General features: G+C 40.0%; 1 protein-coding gene across 2 annotated transcripts in view; it reads right to left on the bottom strand.

The window, feature by feature from the left end:
• Nucleotides 1–760: 760 nt before the first annotated feature.
• LOC126458132 (pre-mRNA-splicing regulator WTAP-like) overlaps nucleotides 761–19,540 on the bottom strand; it is a 40,029-nt gene continuing 21,249 nt past the window's right edge. For both annotated transcript variants that reach the window (XM_050094974.1, XM_050094975.1), the window contains 3 exons: nucleotides 15,056–15,234; nucleotides 12,874–13,028; nucleotides 761–1,950 (listed from right to left, as the gene is read on the bottom strand). In XM_050094974.1, coding sequence (XP_049950931.1) covers nucleotides 974–1,950; nucleotides 12,874–13,028; nucleotides 15,056–15,234 — 1,311 coding nt within the window. In that variant the 3' untranslated portion in view covers nucleotides 761–973. The remainder of the gene's footprint in view (nucleotides 1,951–12,873; nucleotides 13,029–15,055; nucleotides 15,235–19,540) is intronic.

The following is a 19,540-nucleotide window of genomic DNA, read 5'->3' as shown; positions in this document are numbered from 1 at the left end:
CATGAGAAGAGATCCGACCAGGAGTACATAAATGATTTTCACAGTATGCACTCACAGCATTGAGATCACTTTTAGTGTAATTTCATACAAGGAGAGGTTACGATTGGACGATTTTTCCTGGAGAAGGGGAAAGGGGGGGGGAATGTGGATACATATGGCCCTGAAGTGTAATATGATGCTTTTTAGGGGATATTTACATTTGCTCAAGGGTGTTGTCACAGATGTCCTCTAGTAAATTGCCCCATGACTGTATTTCCATTCTGTAGTCACATCTTATGCGACAGAACTCTACAGTCACGCTCTCACTGAAAGACGATTTTGGTCTGTACCAGCATTTCCAATGTTTGTAAATCCACTGTACTTGTGAGAAGGGTGTAAGGAGATATTTGAGCTGCTTTCCACTTGGTGCATACATGTGCACTGTAGAATAAGTAATGCAATTTCTCTTAGGAGGAGATTACTGAGAAGGGATGCAACAATACAGTGAAAAATCACATAACATATTAAAACACAATTTATAAAGTCCTGTGCAAGAAATTAAAAGATTGCCTGCTTTATATCTTTGCATGATAAAGTAATTATTGAAGACTTTGTATGACCAAATACGATGAGCAGAAAATGTAACTAGACACAAATTAATGGTGTTCTACCAACAGAAAGATTCTAAAATATGATTAAATTAACTATATGTGTGTGTGAAAGTTTGTGACATTATGACCTTCATATGTTACAGTTTTAACACTGAAGGTAAAACTGGCTGTTCAATATTCATAAAACATTTTATTTTACATCTGCATGTAACTTTACACATACTGTATACAAAATTATAGCTGACAACTTTCTACCACAATAAATCTGGATGTTCAAAACATATTATAAAATTTGTGAGACTGCACTTAAATAAACTGGGAATAAAACATATCACGTTATGCTGATAAATACTACACATGTGATTATGCAAAATAATTATGCATTACTTCCCACTAGTCCTACTACCTGAAACACCACTCTCTCCATTTGTCAGGCCTGCATCATCCTCCTCCTCATTATAATGAAGGGAAATTTCTGAATCACGGCGTACCTTTTTTATCAATGGTACATTGTCACTATCATTACTGCTGTCATCATTTGAACATGTTCTTTTCCTGGATGATGGGGAGTCTCTGCCATCCCTCGACTGCTCTTTTATGACATCAGTACGATCTGCAGTCCTATCTGCACTAATGGGCACACTCCTGTCTCTCTCATTCACACTGTTACCCACTTTGTTGGTTTCAGCTCCAGCATCAGAACTCTGGGGATCCAAATCATCATCAGCGATGTCTTCAGATTCAATCTTAAGTATTAATTCACTTGAGTCACTAGAAGAGTCATCTTGCTCAACGATAACTTTTTGCCAGTTCCTCTCACTATTCTGAGACGTCCTAGGGGGGATGCTGGAATGTACATTCGTTGAATCGTTCGATTCCTCATACTGACTATGAGGTCTACGCTGAGGGGACAGACGGGTATCTTCTGGGGACCTAGCATCACAAGACACACTGTCTTCCTCAGGAGGTGGCTGCTGTGGTGGATGAGACCCATCTCGGCCTGCCGGACGGTCTGCTGCATTTTCAGTACCTGGTGACTGGGATGAGGATGTGTCCCTGGTTAGTGGCCTATCTGACCCTTGAGTCCGCTCATCCCAACCTCTAGAGTCATCCTCCCCTTTCTCCCTTATCCCATTATGACACAAAGGCGTCCGTGGCCTCGATTCCCTTCCCACCTCACTTGTCCGTAAACCAGTATTATGCTCTGTTGTTGTCACTCCACCAGATTTCAAAGCAGAATTCTCTTGCTGTAGGGCAGCATTTGATTCCTTTGCTTTACGCAGTTCCTGTTGTAAAAAATATATTGTACCCTGCATTCCTTCCACGTCTTCATCCAAATCTTGAAGAAATTCATCTAGTTCTGGAAAAATGCAAAAAAGAGAATATTAGGAACAAAACAATCGGGAAAAATGTGGAAGTGGGTAAATTGGATGGAGAAAAAATAAACAATAAAACATCAACTGGCATGAACACTAATTAAGCTGTATGTTTGGTGGTACAGTAGCAATTAAGCTAGTTTGAAACACTAAAATGAACACAACTGAAGGGATACCCCTGCATATCTCACAAATCCACAAGGTTTCTGTTGCAGATAAAACATACATCTGACTCTGTTCAGCTTATATACTCCACGCATCATAGTGCTCTTTCAAAAGAATCAGCACACTTACAAAAGTGAACTGTGAAAAACTAGTCATTATACACACATTTTTCCCTATGTACTGTTCTTTGCCAAAAATAATTATCTCACTATTAAGAAAAACATTCCTAATATTACATAATACTTCCACACACAATTACATTTTCAAGTTAAAAATATTAATTAGTCACGATGGCCTTTTATATAAAGAAATAATATTATACAATAAACCACCCAAGACAGTTGAAAGATAACTGAAACAGATTACATTTATTAAAGCAACTAAAACACAGTTCAATAATGGTTACAAGATCTAATACAGTATGTATCCGAGAGTAAGATGACCCTGAATATAGCACGACCCTCTCCCCTTTTTTAAGAGGCTCCTTGAGAAAAATTAGTTTTAACATATTCTGATTAATCAGAATTACAAATTTTTATTGACATATCTAACTAAAAAGTTAACAATGCATCTACTCTAAGCTTATGCCTTTATTCACTGTCTAAATTTTGATAATACAAGGAGAAATAAAATAAAAAGAAATGGTTTACATTATCTTCACAGCCTTTTTTTGTTTGCTGGCATCTGTCGTATCATTATTTTTAATCATAATCAACGTCATCCCAACACGACAGCTGTGAAACATATATCTCCATTGTCACAAATATTTGGCCATTTCTTCCAAATATGTTGCTATTTCTGAGGTTATGGTTACGGTTGGACCTGAGGAAACAACACGTTTTTTCTGAACACACAGCAGATTTCGCTTCTATACTCATCTGAGAATGTTACTCTGTCCCTTGTTCCCAAACATACCATCTGCCAGCTGCTGCCCCATTAGCTGCGTATAACCAGTAGCTGACATACCCCCCATTGTTCTCATCATACCTAATGGCGAGTGCTGATAACATTGCTACATAAAATACGCAAGCGCGCCACTGCACCCAATCTAGACTTTTAGCATCTCCTGGAGAAAAGTATGCTATTGTTGACTAGTACATAAACAAAAGATCACAATCATGATTCAGTCCAATTTAACTTCGCTCAGCCTGCGATCTAGTGACGTCTGTTGGTACTACCTCCACAACATGACTTTCCACTGTAATTTATTCTTCCGATAACAACTGTAGTCAGTTCAATGCGATTTATTTCATTTGTTAGCAGTCAATTCTGGATTAATTTTCTTTCTTGTTTCATCTGTCACCATCTTGTTCTAAAGATGATTAAAAGCTGGTGACATTTTTCCCCAGTTTCTACTATGTGAACAACGGCAGAATTTGTCACTTGCAACCCACATGCAAAATCATTACACTTTCTCATACCCAAATAAAATACTGACTTGGGTTCAGAATCATGTAATGGTTTTTGGAGAACAAGATTTTCCCCTTTGAATGTTACCTTTACTTAAAATCCAGCGTAAATGTATGTATATGGTATCCACACATGTATGAGGACCTTTATTGTAAACCTGTTCAAAGTGGCTAGTTCATAGTTTCATGTGTATCCTTTGTCCTACCACTGCAAGTCAAGTGTCAAGCGATTATCTGAGCGAGTACGATACTGTATCGAATGATTCTGCATATCGAAAAATCTCAAGCCTATCGAACAAAAGCATTGTTTGCTAAGCTCTACCCTTGAGAATTCTTCAAAATAAATTTGTATGAAACCGCAGTAGACAAAACTTCAATTGTAAATATAAGATGCCCCTTAATTAAACTATTACACAATAAAAAAAATAAAATAAAAAATAAAATAAAAAAAATTGATCTCAGCAGCCATAATTTAATCTGAAAATGTAAGACGACCCCGTATTTTTCGAATGACAAATTTGGGAAAAAACCTCATCTTATAATCAGGCAAAAACAATATACCAACAAAAAGAATCAATTTTTGAAAACATAATGTAACTGTACTGACAAAAAAGAGTAAATTCTTTATCTATTCAGTTACATTATATTTTAATAATGGTTAGCAGGACTATTTCAGTAATTTGAAGTACAGGTTAATTTAAAAACGACTGAAATAAAAAATGAATAACAAAATACATTTTTTGTTCTCAGGCACATTTGTACATCTTAACCCTATCTTTGTCCAGGATGATATCAACATTTTTATCTCATGATGTACAAAATCTTCACTATGAAGGAACGCAGACTCATTTTTAACAGGCAAATGAGAAGATGTGTTAGATTTGCGCGTGAACACATTGTTCACAGTTTCTCATTAGTGGAGTTACTGTTTCTTCCTTTATTAAGCTCTTGTCAAGAATACATTATTTGATAAATGCATTTTCATTTAGCGTCATACATGTCACTACTAAATGCTGATGAATATACAGGGCGAAGAAAAATTCATGCACTCTGACTTCTTAGCGCAATTTCTCACATCCTACCAATACAAAAATGTCTTCCTCAAATTTTGCCCTGCATATATTTCGAGAAGTAAATGGATGTTAAAGATTGGCAATCTGGCAACACTGTAATCACAGGTACAGTAGCTACCACTGTCAGCATATAGCAGCAGTGCTGTGCAATTGGTTTAGTGGCTGGTGTTTTGGGTTAGCATGCAGGAGGTCAAGGGTTCGATTCTGAGTCTAGGCATATTTGTTTTTATTTGGTAAATATAGTCTGCATGGTGCGGTATCTGGCATATTAATCATCGTACAGTGATTACAGCATGTCTTTTACAAAATATTTGCAGTTGCGTACTATGAACACAGAAATGGAAATACAATTGTTTTCATTGGCAGCTTTTAAAGAAACCTTTAGTATGTTGTAGACACAAATTGTTTCACACCCGTGCATCTACTAGATTCCAAACTTGTTTTGTGTGTACCCTCCCCCAATGGTCCCACTGATTAATACCAACTATTACTCTTGCCATGTTCAGAACCATTACATTTCATTAGAGCCTTACGTCATCAAGAGGGCTAGCAACGTGCTTTGCACATAATTTTGATGGGACCATTTGGGGGAAGGTACACAGAAAACAGGTTTGGAATCTAGTAGATGCAGTGGTGTGAAACAATTCGCATCCATGACATGCAAAAGGCATCTTTAAAAGCTGATACATGAAAACAATTGTACTTTCATTTCTGTGTATGCAGTATGTAACTGCGAATGTTTTGTAGAAGACCCATTGGTCATCACTGTATGACGACTAAGGCACCAGATACTGTACCACACAGACTATTTTTAGCAAATAAAAACAAATAAGCCTCGACCCAGAACTGAATCTTTGACCTCCTCCATGCTAACCCACTGCACAGCACTGCTCTATATGCTGACAAAAGTAGTTAGTATACATGCGATTACAGTGCAACCAAATTGCCAGCCGTTAATGTCCATTTACTGGCCAAAATATGCACATGGTGAAATTTGGTGAGACATTTTTGTTTTGTCAGTATGTGAAGAATTGCACTGCAAAGTCCAAGTGTGTGAATTTTTCTTCACTCTATATAGCTACATATTCATTGATATTTTTCTGATCTTGACTCATGGTCAAGAACTCCTCCACATCTTGCAACAGCTAAACTCACTTTTCTCACTCCAAATTCACCTGGAGCATCCATGGTGAATTACTCTGCTCCGCCACTGAATATCTGAACAACTACATTAATCATCTCAACCAGGCTTTCCTTTCACACAACAAGTGCACAAACCACCTCTTGCCCTAAAACTTGTAAAAAGTCTTAGAAGCAGCCACCTTGTCACTCAGAACCACCAAGGCATCAATAATCTACTTCGACAAGTCTATGATTTTCTCAAATCAAGCTCTGACATTAAATTCCCTCTCCTTGATATATTTCCCACATTACCCACTGTCGCCTCCTGTCACCCCATCTGACATTCCCAGATCTTGATTCCTACCCCAGGAACTAAAATGTGGGACAAGAAAATCAACTTTTTGACAAAGTTCAAGAGAAATGAATCACCAGTCAATACAAGAGACAAAGACATGAAAATAGAATAAAAAATGAAAGATAGCTAATGATAACTTTACAAGAAAATTACCACATAATCAAAACAAAGATAGAAAAGAAACAACTACTAAAAGATCAAGCGAATATGACGAAGTACTCAATGCAAACACCAACACAATACATAACTGATAAACATCCTACTAAATGATCACAAATAACATTTCCCTCATAAGCATATAATTAAAAAGAAATGTGCATATCTCTCTCTCTCTCTCTCTCTCTCTCTCTCTCTCTCTCTCTCACACACACACACACACACACACACACACACACACACACACACCAGAATCAGGAAAGTTGGCAACACTTACAAAAGCAAATGACATAAGACATCAAAAATGCATTGAAATGTTGTTATAAAAACCATGGTGACTACACAAAAAAGTGGAGGCTTTCAATTAGTTTCCTACATGAAGAGAAATTGCATAGTTTTTAAATAATGAATTATGACATGTTTACTGTAGGTATTTCTCTAGTTTATTATAAAGAAAGTGCCATGAACTGGTTTTAAATGTATATCCAATAAGTGACCCAAAAACACACATAGTACTTCAGGACACACAATGAAGATGCCTTGTGAAAAAAAAACCAAAAATAGCTGGGTGGATAAATAAAACAAAAAAGTAATTAGCACCATGCAAACGGAGTTTTTCTTGTAAATACTGTAATTTATACACAGCTGCTGTGAATAATGAGCACCACAAGACACTCAGAATATGAAATACTTTCTGGAACATATCACTAACTTTGCTCCTCAGGATTACAAACTGGCGTTACCACCCATCATTGCTTCTGTATTAACTTTTGAGCATTTCACTCTGGTTTTAAAATTAGTACTATTTATAATGTCAACTCTAATAAAGGGAAGAAAGTAAGGAAGATTAGGGTTTAACATCCCACTGATGTTGAGGTCATCAGAGACAAAGCACAAGCTGAGGATGTGGAAGGATGACAAAGCAAATCATATGCTTCTTTCTCAAATGAAAACATTTTCGTATCTGCCTCGAACAATTTATGAAAATGAATGGATGGCTGGATTGGGATTTAAGCTGCTGTGCTTCTAAATGTTATTCCATTGTCTTACCACAGTGCCACACATTTCAGTTGCATAGAGGAGTACCAGTACCACCTAGTAGCTTGGAACATCAGTATCTGGATGACCAACAATACTAGCATAACAAAAGGAATTTGCGACCTCCAACACTAGAAGTTAGAAATGGGGAAAAAAATGAATATGGGCTCTTGTCTGGCTGTGACGAAGTGAAGGCTATTTCTGTTTAACAACTGTCAGATCATGCAAAACACACCACTGTATTATCAACGGACACAAACTACATCGCAATTCAATGACAAAAAGTTGCAAATGAGTTGCTAATTTTACTGGTTAGTGTAAATTGTTCTAAGAACTGACAAAATTTTAGAAGAACTTAGAAACACTTTCAAGTGCACTACATTAGCGACAAATAAGAGTAACGAAACAAAGACATGCTAATAAGAATCCAATAGGGAAAACCAAATGCAAGAGGCTTGCTGTCTGATGAAATGCTGTGCAACTAGTCTGTATATCACAGAGCAAACACACACACACACACACACACACACACACACACACACACACACACACACACACAATGGAAAACATGAAACAGGAAAACATTGGTATCATACATTTCTTGGACATACCTAATGACAGACACTACACATGCCTGTAGTTCAAGCGAGCAATTTAAACCACAGTGTATGTAAAATTAGCATTCTGAATTTTTGGAGAAATGAAATGAAGACTATTTTAGCCAAGGTAATGTTGAAATGTGAAACTAGTCACATCACAATCATGCCAAAGGAAGCAGTATGTGAATTGTTGAAATCAATACTACTTCAGACAAAGAATGAGTAATCTAATAAGCCAATATGATAAATTAAAGAAAACTTGTCCTTTCTAAGAAACATCTGGCAAAAAAGTCATACTCTCACCAAACACAGAGAAAAAACTATCATCATGCCTATCTTTAGAAACTATTTTTTAAACCAAATAAACAAATAATTTTTTCCTAATGAGCTTCGAATACACAATGTACCATTCAATGATCAGAAAAGTCTCATTGTGTCTGAATATAGCATCCAGCCTTAATGTAACATGAAACTTGAGTTTATCACAAAACCTACATGCTGATGCAGAAAACAGCCTCGGAGAGGTAGGTAGGTAGGTAGGTAGGTAGGTAAACTCATGCTCATAAATTAAGGATAATGCTGATACATGGTGCATTTGACCTGACATCATCGCACGGTGGTAATGGCAGCAGTCCATATACACAGAGGTGTCTTGGTGCACGTCAGAGTACGGTGCAGTAAGTGTGCAGACATTTTCAGACGTGCTAATGGTGACTGCGTGTTGAAAATGGCTCAAAGAACACATGTTGATGATGTTATGAAGGGTAGAATACTGGGGCGACTGGAGGCTGGTCAAACACAGCAGGTCGTAGCACGGGCCCTCCGTGTGCCACAAAGTGTGATCTCAAGATTATGCCAACAATTCCAGCAGACAGGAAACGTGTCCTGGCGCTACAGTACAGGACGTCCACAGTGTACAACACCACAAGAAGAGCGATATCTCACCATCAGTGCCCTCAGACGGCCACGGAGTACTGCAGGTAGCCTTGCTTGGGACCTTACGCCAGCCACTGGAACAGTTGTCTCCAGACACACAGTAAAATGGACGAGTCCAGGTATAGTATGAACAGTGATTCTTGCCGGGTTTTCATCTGACATGAACCAGGAACCAGATACCAATACCGTAACGTCCTTGAAAGGGACCTATATGGAGGTTGTGGTTTGATGGTGTGTGTGTGGGGGGGGGGGGGGATTATGATTAGTGCACGTACACCCCTGCATGTCTTTGACAGAGGAACTGTAACAGGTCAGGTGTATCGGGACGTCATTTTGCACTAGTATGTCCGCCTTTCCAGGGGTGCAGTGGGTCCCACCTTCCTCCTGATGGATGATAATGCACGGCCCCACTGAGCTGTCAACGTGGAGGAGTACCTTGAAACAGAAGATATCAGGCGAATGGAGTGGTCTGCCTGTTCTCTAGACCTAGACCCCATGGAGCACGTCTGGGATGCTCTCGGTCAACGTATCGCTGCACGTCTTCAAACCCCTACAACACTTCAGGAGCTCTGACAGGCACTGGTGCAAGAATGGGAGGCTATACCCCAGCAGCTGCTCGACCACCTGATCCAGAGTATGCCAACCCGTTGTGCGGCCTGTGTACGTGTGAATGGTGATCATATCCCATACTGATGTCGGGGTACATGCACAGGAAACAGTGGCGTTTTGTAGCACATGTTTCGGGACGGTTTTCTCAACTTATCACCAATACTGTGGATTTACAGATCTGTGTTGTGTGTGTTCCCTATGTGCCTATGCTATTACCACCAGTTTGTGTAATGCCACGTTGTGTGGCACCACATTCTGTAATTATCCTTAATTTATGAGCATGAGTGTAGATATCTCATGGTGAAGGTAAAGGTATCAGTCGCTGCTCCTCCAACAAAAATTTCTCTCTCTCTCTCTCTCTCTCTCTCTCTCTCTCTCTCTCTCTCTATCTATCTATCTATCTATCTATCTATCTATCTATCTATCTACACACACACACACACAGAGAGAGAGAGAGAGAGAGAGAGAGAGAGAGAGAGAGAGAGAGAGAGAGAACTTTGCTGGAGGAGCAGCGACTGATACCTTTACCTTTACCGCTACACATTTAAAGATGCATAGGAATATTATTATTTTTCAGTTTCAGGTAATGATAACAATATACCTGCTCTTCTAAACGATATACATACATTACGTTATTTTATCTCTCATTAAGACAAATGAGAAAAATCTAAGGCTTGATCATAAACTATGATCTGATACAGAGCACATGGTGTTTGTTGTCAACATATGCTGCCACAATCACTTTCACAATTACAGACACATTCTTCTTGTGTATTCATTTTGATCTTATGGTTTTGTCAGTAAACCATTAACACTTGGAAATGGAAGATCAAGATCACATCAGCAATGACTTTATTAGGTATGGAACAGCAGCTTGGTTTAAAGAGAAATGGAACAGGAATCTATGTGGTCTTGCAAATTAACCATACCAGCACGTGCCTGCTAAATTTAAGAAACAATGGAAAACCTAAATCTGGATAGAAGCACGGAATTTGTAAGCCAGTCTAGCATCCTTAACAGTACATAGTGTATTGCAACAATAAACATTTTTTTATTCTACATCAAGAGGAGCTTACCCACAGATAATGTAGAAGAGAGGTTTTAACTAGCTATGAGGGTGCATATGGAGGAAAGATGTATTTCCAAGGATGTGTTTGCTGCCAGTAAATACTTAGGGGAAGTGTGCTGTTCTCAGTTATACCGGGTGATCAAAAAGTCAGTATAAATTCGAAAATTGAATAAATCATGGAATAATGTAGATAGAGAGGTACAAATTGACACACATGCTTGAAATGACATGGGGTTTTGAAACTTCCTGGCAGATTAAAACTGTGTGCCCGACCGAGACTCGAACTCGGGACCTTTGCCTTTCGCGGGCAAGTGCTCTACCAACTGAGCTACCGAAGCACGACTCACGCCCGGTACTCGCAACTTTACTTCTGCCAGTACCTCGTCTCCTACCTTCCAAACTTTACAGAAGCTCTCCTGCGAACCTTGCAGAACTAGCACTCCTGAAAGAAAGGATATTGTGGAGACATGGCTTAGCCACAGCCTGGGGGATGTTTCCAGAATAAAATTTTCACTCTGCAGCGGAGTGTGCGCTGATATGAAACTTCCTGGCAGATTAAAACTATGTGCCCGACTGAGACTCGAACTCGGGACCTTTGCCTTTCGCGGGCAAGTGCTCTACCAACTGAGCTACCGGAGCACGACTCACGCCCGGTACTCACAGCTTTACTTATGCCATTACCTCGTCTCCTACCTTCCAAACTTTACAGAAGCTCTCCTGCGAACCTTGCAGCGCGCACTCCGCTGCAGAGTGAAAATCTCATTCTGGAAACATCCCCCAGGCTGTGGCTAAGCCATGTCTCCGCAATATCCTTTCTTTCAGGAGTGCTAGTTCTGCAAGGTTCGCAGGAGAGCTTCTGTAAAGTTTGGAAGGTAGGAGACGAGGTACTGGCAGAAGTAAAGCTGTGAGTACCGGGCGTGAGTCGTGCTTCGGTAGCTCAGTTGGTAGAGCACTTGCCCGCGAAAGGCAAAGGTCCCGAGTTCGAGTCTCGGTCGGGCACACAGTTTTGATCTGCCAGGAAGTTTCATATAAGCGCACACTCCGCTGCAGAGTGAAAATCTCATTCTGAAGACATGGGGTTTTATTAGAACCAAAAAAATACGAATGTTCAAAAAACGTCCGACAGATGGCGCTTCATCTGATCAGAATAGCAATAATTAGCATAACCAAGTAAGACAAAGCAAAGATGATATTCTTTACAGGAAATGCTCAATATGCCCACCATCATTCCTCAACAATAGCTGTAGTCGAGGAATAATGTGAACAGCACTGTAAAGCATGTCCAGAGTTATGGTGAGGCGTTGGCATTAGATGTTGTCTTTCAGCATCTCTAGAGATGTCGGTCGATCACGATACACTTGCGACTTCAGGTAACCCCAAAGCCAATAATTGCACGGACTGAGGTCTGGGGACCTGGGAGGCCAAGCATGACGAAAGTGGCAGCTGAGCACACGATCATCGCCAAACGACATGCGCAAGAGATCTTTCACGTGTCTAGCAATACTCCCCCCTCGCCCCCACCCAATAAAACCCCATGTCATTCCAAGCATGTGTGTCAATTTTTACCTCTCTATCTACATTATTTAGTGGTTTATTAAGTTTTCAAAATTTATATATCACCTGGTATATTTGAATCCCAAATCTACTGAAATTCATACGCTCAACATTCTTCTGAATGTTAAAAGAAACCTAAAAAACAAACTTCCACTAATTCTCAGCACAATTCTAGTTATGTAAAAAACTTCAACATATCGACTCATTTCTCCAGAAATAGTAAGTCTTGCAAGGTATGCAGGAGAACTTCTCACAAGTTTGAAAGTTAGGAGAGATACTAGTGGAAGTAAAGCTGTGAAGGTGGGTTGAGTTGCACTTTGACAGCTCTGTTGGAGGGTATTTGCCCATGAAAGGCAGAGATCCCACATTCAAGTCCTGGACCAGCACACAGTTTCAATCTGTCAGGAAGTTGCAACATGTTGATGTCTGAGATACAGAAAGACAGCAGGTTTTTGTCGACCCTTAGTTTTAAATTTTTTGACACTGAAAGGAGTGCTTCAAAACCAGAAACAGTTTTCCTCTGTGTGTGTGTGTGTGTGTGTGTGTGTGTGTGTGTGTGTGTGTGTGTGGTGGAATAGGCGTATTTTGTGTTTTAAACTTCTTTGTTCACAAGAAGTATATAGGTGTCGAACAACACTTTAACAGGGTGTAATAATGTGAATTTTCATATCAAATGTAAGTAATGTCTAAATGAGTGGCTTTTCTTTACTGAAAGAACTTATACTAATTACACATACCACCAACACCACCACCACCAACTATATTAATGTTATAAGAAACATTCTGATGTCAATTTCATTTCAGGAAATTAAAAATACTTACCAGACTGGGATTTTTTCACTTCTTCACTAAAGCTTTTTTGCAGTGCTAAATCTCCCTCAAGTTTTGCAAGTCTGCCACTAGAAATCATACGTCCCAGTTCTTCATTCTCTTGATAAAGAAGCCTGCATTTGGCCATTAGCCTTTTACCAGTATTGCTAGAACCAATAATATAAATAATTAATTAAAAAGAAAAAATCTGGTTTAAAAGTATGGCATACATTGTTATAGACTAAATTTTAAAACTTTCCCTTATGCACTCTGGTCATTAGTACATGTTCGATCACACACACAGATAGTTCACAAACAAGATACGAGATATAGGTATTAAACAATGTCATATATGAGTCCCAGTCAGTTGTAATATGCTTCAAAGGAAAGCGGATGGATTTGCTGGACTGGACAGTCCAAAATGGTGACTTGAACCCCCATCAAATAGCTTTAAAACAAATTAGAGCACAAACGGGTTGTCACATCAATTTCACTGAGAATCTAGGAACTATTTACAAAGTTTCAGGGTGAATGGAAATAAATTCCTCCACAACTTCCCTTGAAATTCGAACCATCTAACACCAGCAAAATAAGAACCTACCTGGAATACGCAGGACACAGTGAAATGAATGAATGTAAACTGTTCTGCAGACTGTGTATGCTGTGATCTATTCATTATCGTAAGTATCTCCTATTGTCAATAATTCTATGGGGACTCTAACATGTAGTGAATTAAATACATTTTATGACTACAGTAATCTACACGGAAGTGCCAAAAAACTGGTACAGGTAAGAACTTTCAAATACAGAGAGATTTGAACAGGCAGAATATGGTGACGTAGTTGGTAACACCTATGTAGGACAACAAGTGTCTGGCACAGTTGTTAGACTGGTTACTGCTTCTACAATGGCAAGTTATCAAGATTTAAGTGAGTCTGAACTTGGTGTTATAGTTGGCACATGAGCTATGGGAGATAGCATCTCCGAGGTAGTCATGAAGGAGGATTTTTGCCGTATAACCATTTCACAAGTGCATCGTGAATATCGGGAATCTGGCGAAACATCAAATCGCCGACATCGCAGTGGCTGGAAAAAGATCCTGCAAAAATGGGACCAATGACAACTAAAGAGAATTGTTTAACATTACAGAAGTGCAACCCTTCCACAAATTGCAATGCTGAAACACCAACAAGTGTCAGCATGCAAACCATTCAATGAAACATCATCGATATGGGCTTTTGGAGCCGAAGGGCCATTCGGTACCCTGATGACTGCACAACACAAAGCTTTACGCTTCATCGGGGCCTGTCAACACTAACATTGGACTGTTGACAACTGAAAACATGTTGCCTGGTCAGGCGAGTCTCATTTCAAATTGTATCGAGCGGATGGACGTGTATGGGTATGGAGACAACCTCATGAATCCAGGGACCCTTCATGTCAGCAGGGTACTGTTCAAGCTGGGGCAGGCTCTCTAATTATCTGGGGCATGTGCAGTTGGAGTGATATGGCACCTCTGATATGTCTAGATATGACTGACAGGTGACACACATGTAAGCATCCTGTATGATCATATGCATCCATTCATGTCAATTGTGCATTTTGATGGACTAGGGCAATTTCAGCAGGACAATGCGACACCCCACACATCCAGCATTGCTACAGAGTGGCTCCTGGCACACTCTTCCGAGTTTAAACATTTCCAGTAGGCACCAAACTCCGCAGACATGAACATTATTGAGCACATCTGGGATGCCTTGCAATGTGCTGTTCAGAAGAGATCTCTAGTACTACTTCAGACATTAGTCTAATACATGCCACGTCATGCACTTCTGCGTGCTCACAGGGGTCCTACACAATATTAGGCAGGTGTACCAGTTTCTTTGGCTCTTTAGTGTAAATTTCATGTGGGATGATTATGGAGCAAGAAGTCAATGTATTTTAAATTATTTGAGCTCAGTGATTTTCTGTCATTTACTTATCAAGCTGAGAGATGTTTATAAATGATGATGGCAACTATCTTTAACATTCTGAAAAAAATGTCAACAATTTCATTTTGTTCAAGATATTGGATATTTTATTAATATTTATTTGTATCAGAAAATGTAGATCTATTGAACGTATCTGGAAAGTAATACACTATAAAGGTCTAATAAAGAGCTTTTGTATAGAGTATGTCTGTAGCAAACCTAACCTGTCTGGTGTGAATTTCCAAGCACTGAGCTCATTCTGTGTCTCTTCCAAGCGTGCCCTTGTGGACAGCAGTTCCTGGCGCAGCCGCTGAAGTAGCAGATTCACTGAAGGATCAAGAAGTGCAGTGCGCAGAGCCGTTGCTCCTGGAGCTTGGGCAGCTTTCAGCTCAGCAATCTGATTCTGGAAGATTATTATCATTATCATTATTATTATTATTATTATTATTTAAACTGATGGTATAATTATCATGCACTTGTAAATATGAGAATGCTCATTGATTTTTATAGTTTTTTCTTGCTAAGCATGAATACACTACACAATTTCTGAGACATACTCGAAGTTTTTACTAATTAAAAAGCAAAGCAGACAGGTCTTCAAGAACCTTACAGCTGCTTATGCGATTTTCTCGAATATATTGTTTTAAGCAAAATCGAGTGGACTGGCATGTACTTATTATAGATGATACTTCAATATCATTAAAAAATATTTAGACATTTTAAATCAGCTGTCTGCTGTCTGAAATAAAAAAAGGTATATACTGTTACATCATCAGAATGGAACCTCAGTTCCTTTCCTTCGTGGCAATAAGATTAGTTACAATTTCTCTAAGTTTTGTCAAAACCCTAAAGAAATCAATTATTTCACACGTTATGATTACAACCGTAAATCGAATAAAAATTTGTGACTTTGTTTACAATCTCTACAGCTTAAATTTATGGTTTACTTCAGTATGAGGAATTCTACAGGTTCTTTACATATATAAGTATCAACTAACGAGCCATTTGTGTGCACATCCACTCCAGTTACATAGCTAGCAGAAATTTACACAATGTCAAATGTTGACAACTTTACTTATTCTGTTATACTCGATTAATTAGGTCTCATGGTGTAGCAACAGGATGCACTCCTGGCTGCAAATTCAATCGTAAAATCACAGTGTTACATGTGAGTACGGCAATATGGCCAATTGCATGGCATCAGAATAGAGGAGGGTAGTTGTTTTGATGTACAGCCAGAGTGGCACGGAAATTAAGATCAGGGAGATAGCCCTGGACAGAATCGAGCAACAAATGAACTATGGTACAGTACGCAACAATATGGACTTGGATACAGTAACTGAAGACCAAAAAGTTATGAACAGCAGGCAGAACAAACACGATACACATTAGAATATAAGGACAATCAAGAGAAAACTGAATTTCGGCTACAGGGAAAATAATACGAGTAGAAGGACCCTGTAGATATAGTCAACATAGGAATTGGGAGAATGTATCTTAAGATATGATTGATTCAGTACCATGGGAAACTGATGGAGTATTAACTTCTGGTTGAACCTGAGCAGAAGTCTACACAAAAGAGTCAGTGATCCTTAGTAAGACAAATGGGATTCTAACTAGTGTAGCAGGACAAAACTGCCTATCTCAGCATCATTTTTTGGGAGTTTGTTACCAAACTACCAGGTATTGTGGAACAGTGGACTCTTTTGGGGGGGGGGGGGGGGGGGCTGAGCGGGGAGTAAGACAAAGTCTGACTTTATCCAAGGACAAATAAATGGTTTGAGGTTAGGTGATTGCAATCTTGTGATCAAATTATTGAAACCCACTACTGGACATGGGCTGCAACATAAGCAGGTAAATTACAGGTGGTATGGACCCCATCACAGATGTGCGCCATTTCAGAATAAAGTACCACTATGGATTCATAAGGTAATTGGGACAAAATTGGTAGTGACACCATCTGGATGCCCAATACAGAGATGACTTAAAGAAATTACTGAGATAGTATTTTGAGGTCTTTGAGAAGAGACCAGGTTTCTGCAATAATTTTTTGTGGCTAAAATTATGTTGTACGTATGTTTGTGTATGTATTCATACCGCTTTTATTTAGTTACGTTTAGACTGTGTTTCTAAGTGGTTTTTTTCCATATTCACTATTGTGATATTTATTTCTGTGTAAGTTTCACCTCACACATTACATTAGTTTTTAACACTGAATATTACAGAAATTGTACTAGTACCTGCAGCCACAGAAGTTGTTACCTGAATGTTAACACATTACCTCTCATCTTGTCCCTATTTCTAGATAGTGTTTCCCACATACTCCTTTCCTATACAATTTTGCTGTGAATGTCCTCATTCTTAACTTCATTTTCAGCATTGGCCTAGAGGACCACATGTCAAACACTTAAGTCTCTTCTTTTACAGTTTTCCCACAGTCCTGGTTTCACTTCCATACAATGCTGTAATCCAGACACACATTCTCAGAGATTTCTTTCTCAAATTAAGGACTATGTTTGATATTAGTAGACATGATCTGATGAAAAAGCTTCCTCTGGCTGTGCTAGTCTAGTCCTTATGTCCTTGCTTCATCTGTAATTCATTAATCTGCTTCCAAAGCAGAAGAATTCCTCCAATTCATGTTATCTCCAATTTGTAGGTTAAGTTTATTGCTACTCTTATTTTCTTCATTGCTTCTACAAAATACAGTTGAGGAACAGGGGAGAAGGACTGCATCCTTACTTTACGATCTTTAATCTCTATTGGTGCCCTGTTACTATTGTTGGTTGGCTGGTTGGGGGTATAAAGGGACCAAACTACTGGGCCATCAGTCCCTTTTTCCTGATGCAAGCAAGGCTCAAGGTACAAAAACACCCAAAGTACATTTGAGAAAATAAAAGGGGGAAAAGGAATGGGGACCCACACCTAAAAAGAAAAACGGGGAAAACATACACCACAAGGAAAAGTAGAAGAAGGTATTAAAAACATAGATCAGATAGTCTGGGCTGGCTGATCACAATAATAGAGGATGAGACAGCCACTCTGAATCACATTAAAATGCCCACTCCAAAAAGACAAGGCGAGATGAACATATGATGGGAAAAAAGAGACCACCACGACAAACAAATGCAAACGAAGTGTGACAGAGTTAAAATGGAGGAAGGGTGGCAGCTTCTGAGAGAAGGCTAAATGCCCACCCTTCAATGGTACGATAAATACCCCCTCATGAATAAAACGTAAAACTAAAGCTGCTGTTGAGGCATTGTTGCCCAACACCGAAGGTAGGGTGCTGGAAAGGTTAAAGGTCTGCCACATAGCGGCTAAAAGTGGGCAGTCCAGCAAGATGTGGACGACAGTCATATGTGAGCCACAGTGGCACCGAGGTGGGTCCTCACGATGGAGGAGGTACCAATGTATTAGGCGCTTATGGCCAATGCAGAGCCGGCAGAGAACCACATAGTCCCTGCGAGAGGCCTGCATGGACGGCTTCCATACATTCGTTGTCCCCTTAATGGCACACAATTTGTTGTGTGTACTAAGATTATACCATTCCGTCTCCCAAAGCTGAAAAAACTTGCGGCGTAATAATGATTGCAGGTCAGTTACGGGGATGATGATCTCCAGAAATGGTTTCCGTGTAGCCTGTTTGGCCACCCTGTCGGCAAGTTCATTTCCTGTTATTCTGACGTGGCCTGGGGTCCACAAAAACACCACGGAACAACTGGACTGTTCCAGGGCATAGGTGAACTCCTGGATGGTCGCTACCAAAGGATGGTGGGGGTAGCACTAGTCGATAGCTTGTAGACTGCTCAAGGGGTCAGTACAGAGAAGAAACAGCTCGCCAGGGCATGAGCGGATGCGCTCAACAGCACGAGAAATGGCCACCAGCTCTGCAGTGAAACGACTACAGCTATCTGGCAAGAAGTGCTGTTCAATATGTTTCTATGAACATATGCGAAGCCAATGTGACCATCAGCCATCAAGCCATCGGTGTAAACCACTTCATGGTCCAGGCACATGTCAAGAATCGAGAGGAAGTGACAGAGGAGAGCTGCTGGGGTTAACTGAGTCCTTAGAAACATTTGGAAGGTGTAGGCAAAGCTTCGGGCTTGGTGTACATCATGGAGGTGTACATGAATGGACCTCGAGTATAGGTGGGAAAACCAAGGACTCCATTTCAGACACAAAAGATTGGACACCAACCACAATCATTAGCCCTCACCTGGGCCTCCAATGCAGGAGATGAACTGCCATGGGTGAGAAAAGGAGACAGTGAAACGGATGCTTAGGAGAACTACAAATGTGTGCAACGTAACTGGCGGGCAGTTGTGCACACCTGACCTTCAATGGAGGGACTCAGCCTCCACCACAACGCTGGTCACCGGACTCGTCCTAAAGGCTCCTGTTGCCAGTGGTGCACTGGGTCAAGTAAATGCAAAGCTGAGGGCGCTGCCGACCCATAAACCAGACTCCCATAGTCAAGGCAGGATTGAACAAGGGCTCTGTAGAGCTGCAGCAGCATAGAGCGATCTGCACCCCAGTTGGTGTTGCTCAGGCAGTGCAGGGGATTGAGGTGCTGCTGATGATGATGAGGAAGCCATGTCAATCGGGCGTCGAAAACCAGTCCTAAGGATCAATATGTCTCCACTACAGTGAGTGGTTCCTCATTAAGGTAAAGTTCTGGTTCCAGATGAACGGTATGATGCCAA

This window comes from Schistocerca serialis, chromosome 2, assembly GCF_023864345.2.
Source record: "Schistocerca serialis cubense isolate TAMUIC-IGC-003099 chromosome 2, iqSchSeri2.2, whole genome shotgun sequence".
NCBI classification, from domain to species: Eukaryota; Metazoa; Arthropoda; class Insecta; order Orthoptera; family Acrididae; genus Schistocerca; species Schistocerca serialis.
The sequence above is the reverse complement of the archived record's forward strand: the minus strand, read 5'-3'. Positions and strand labels throughout refer to the sequence as shown.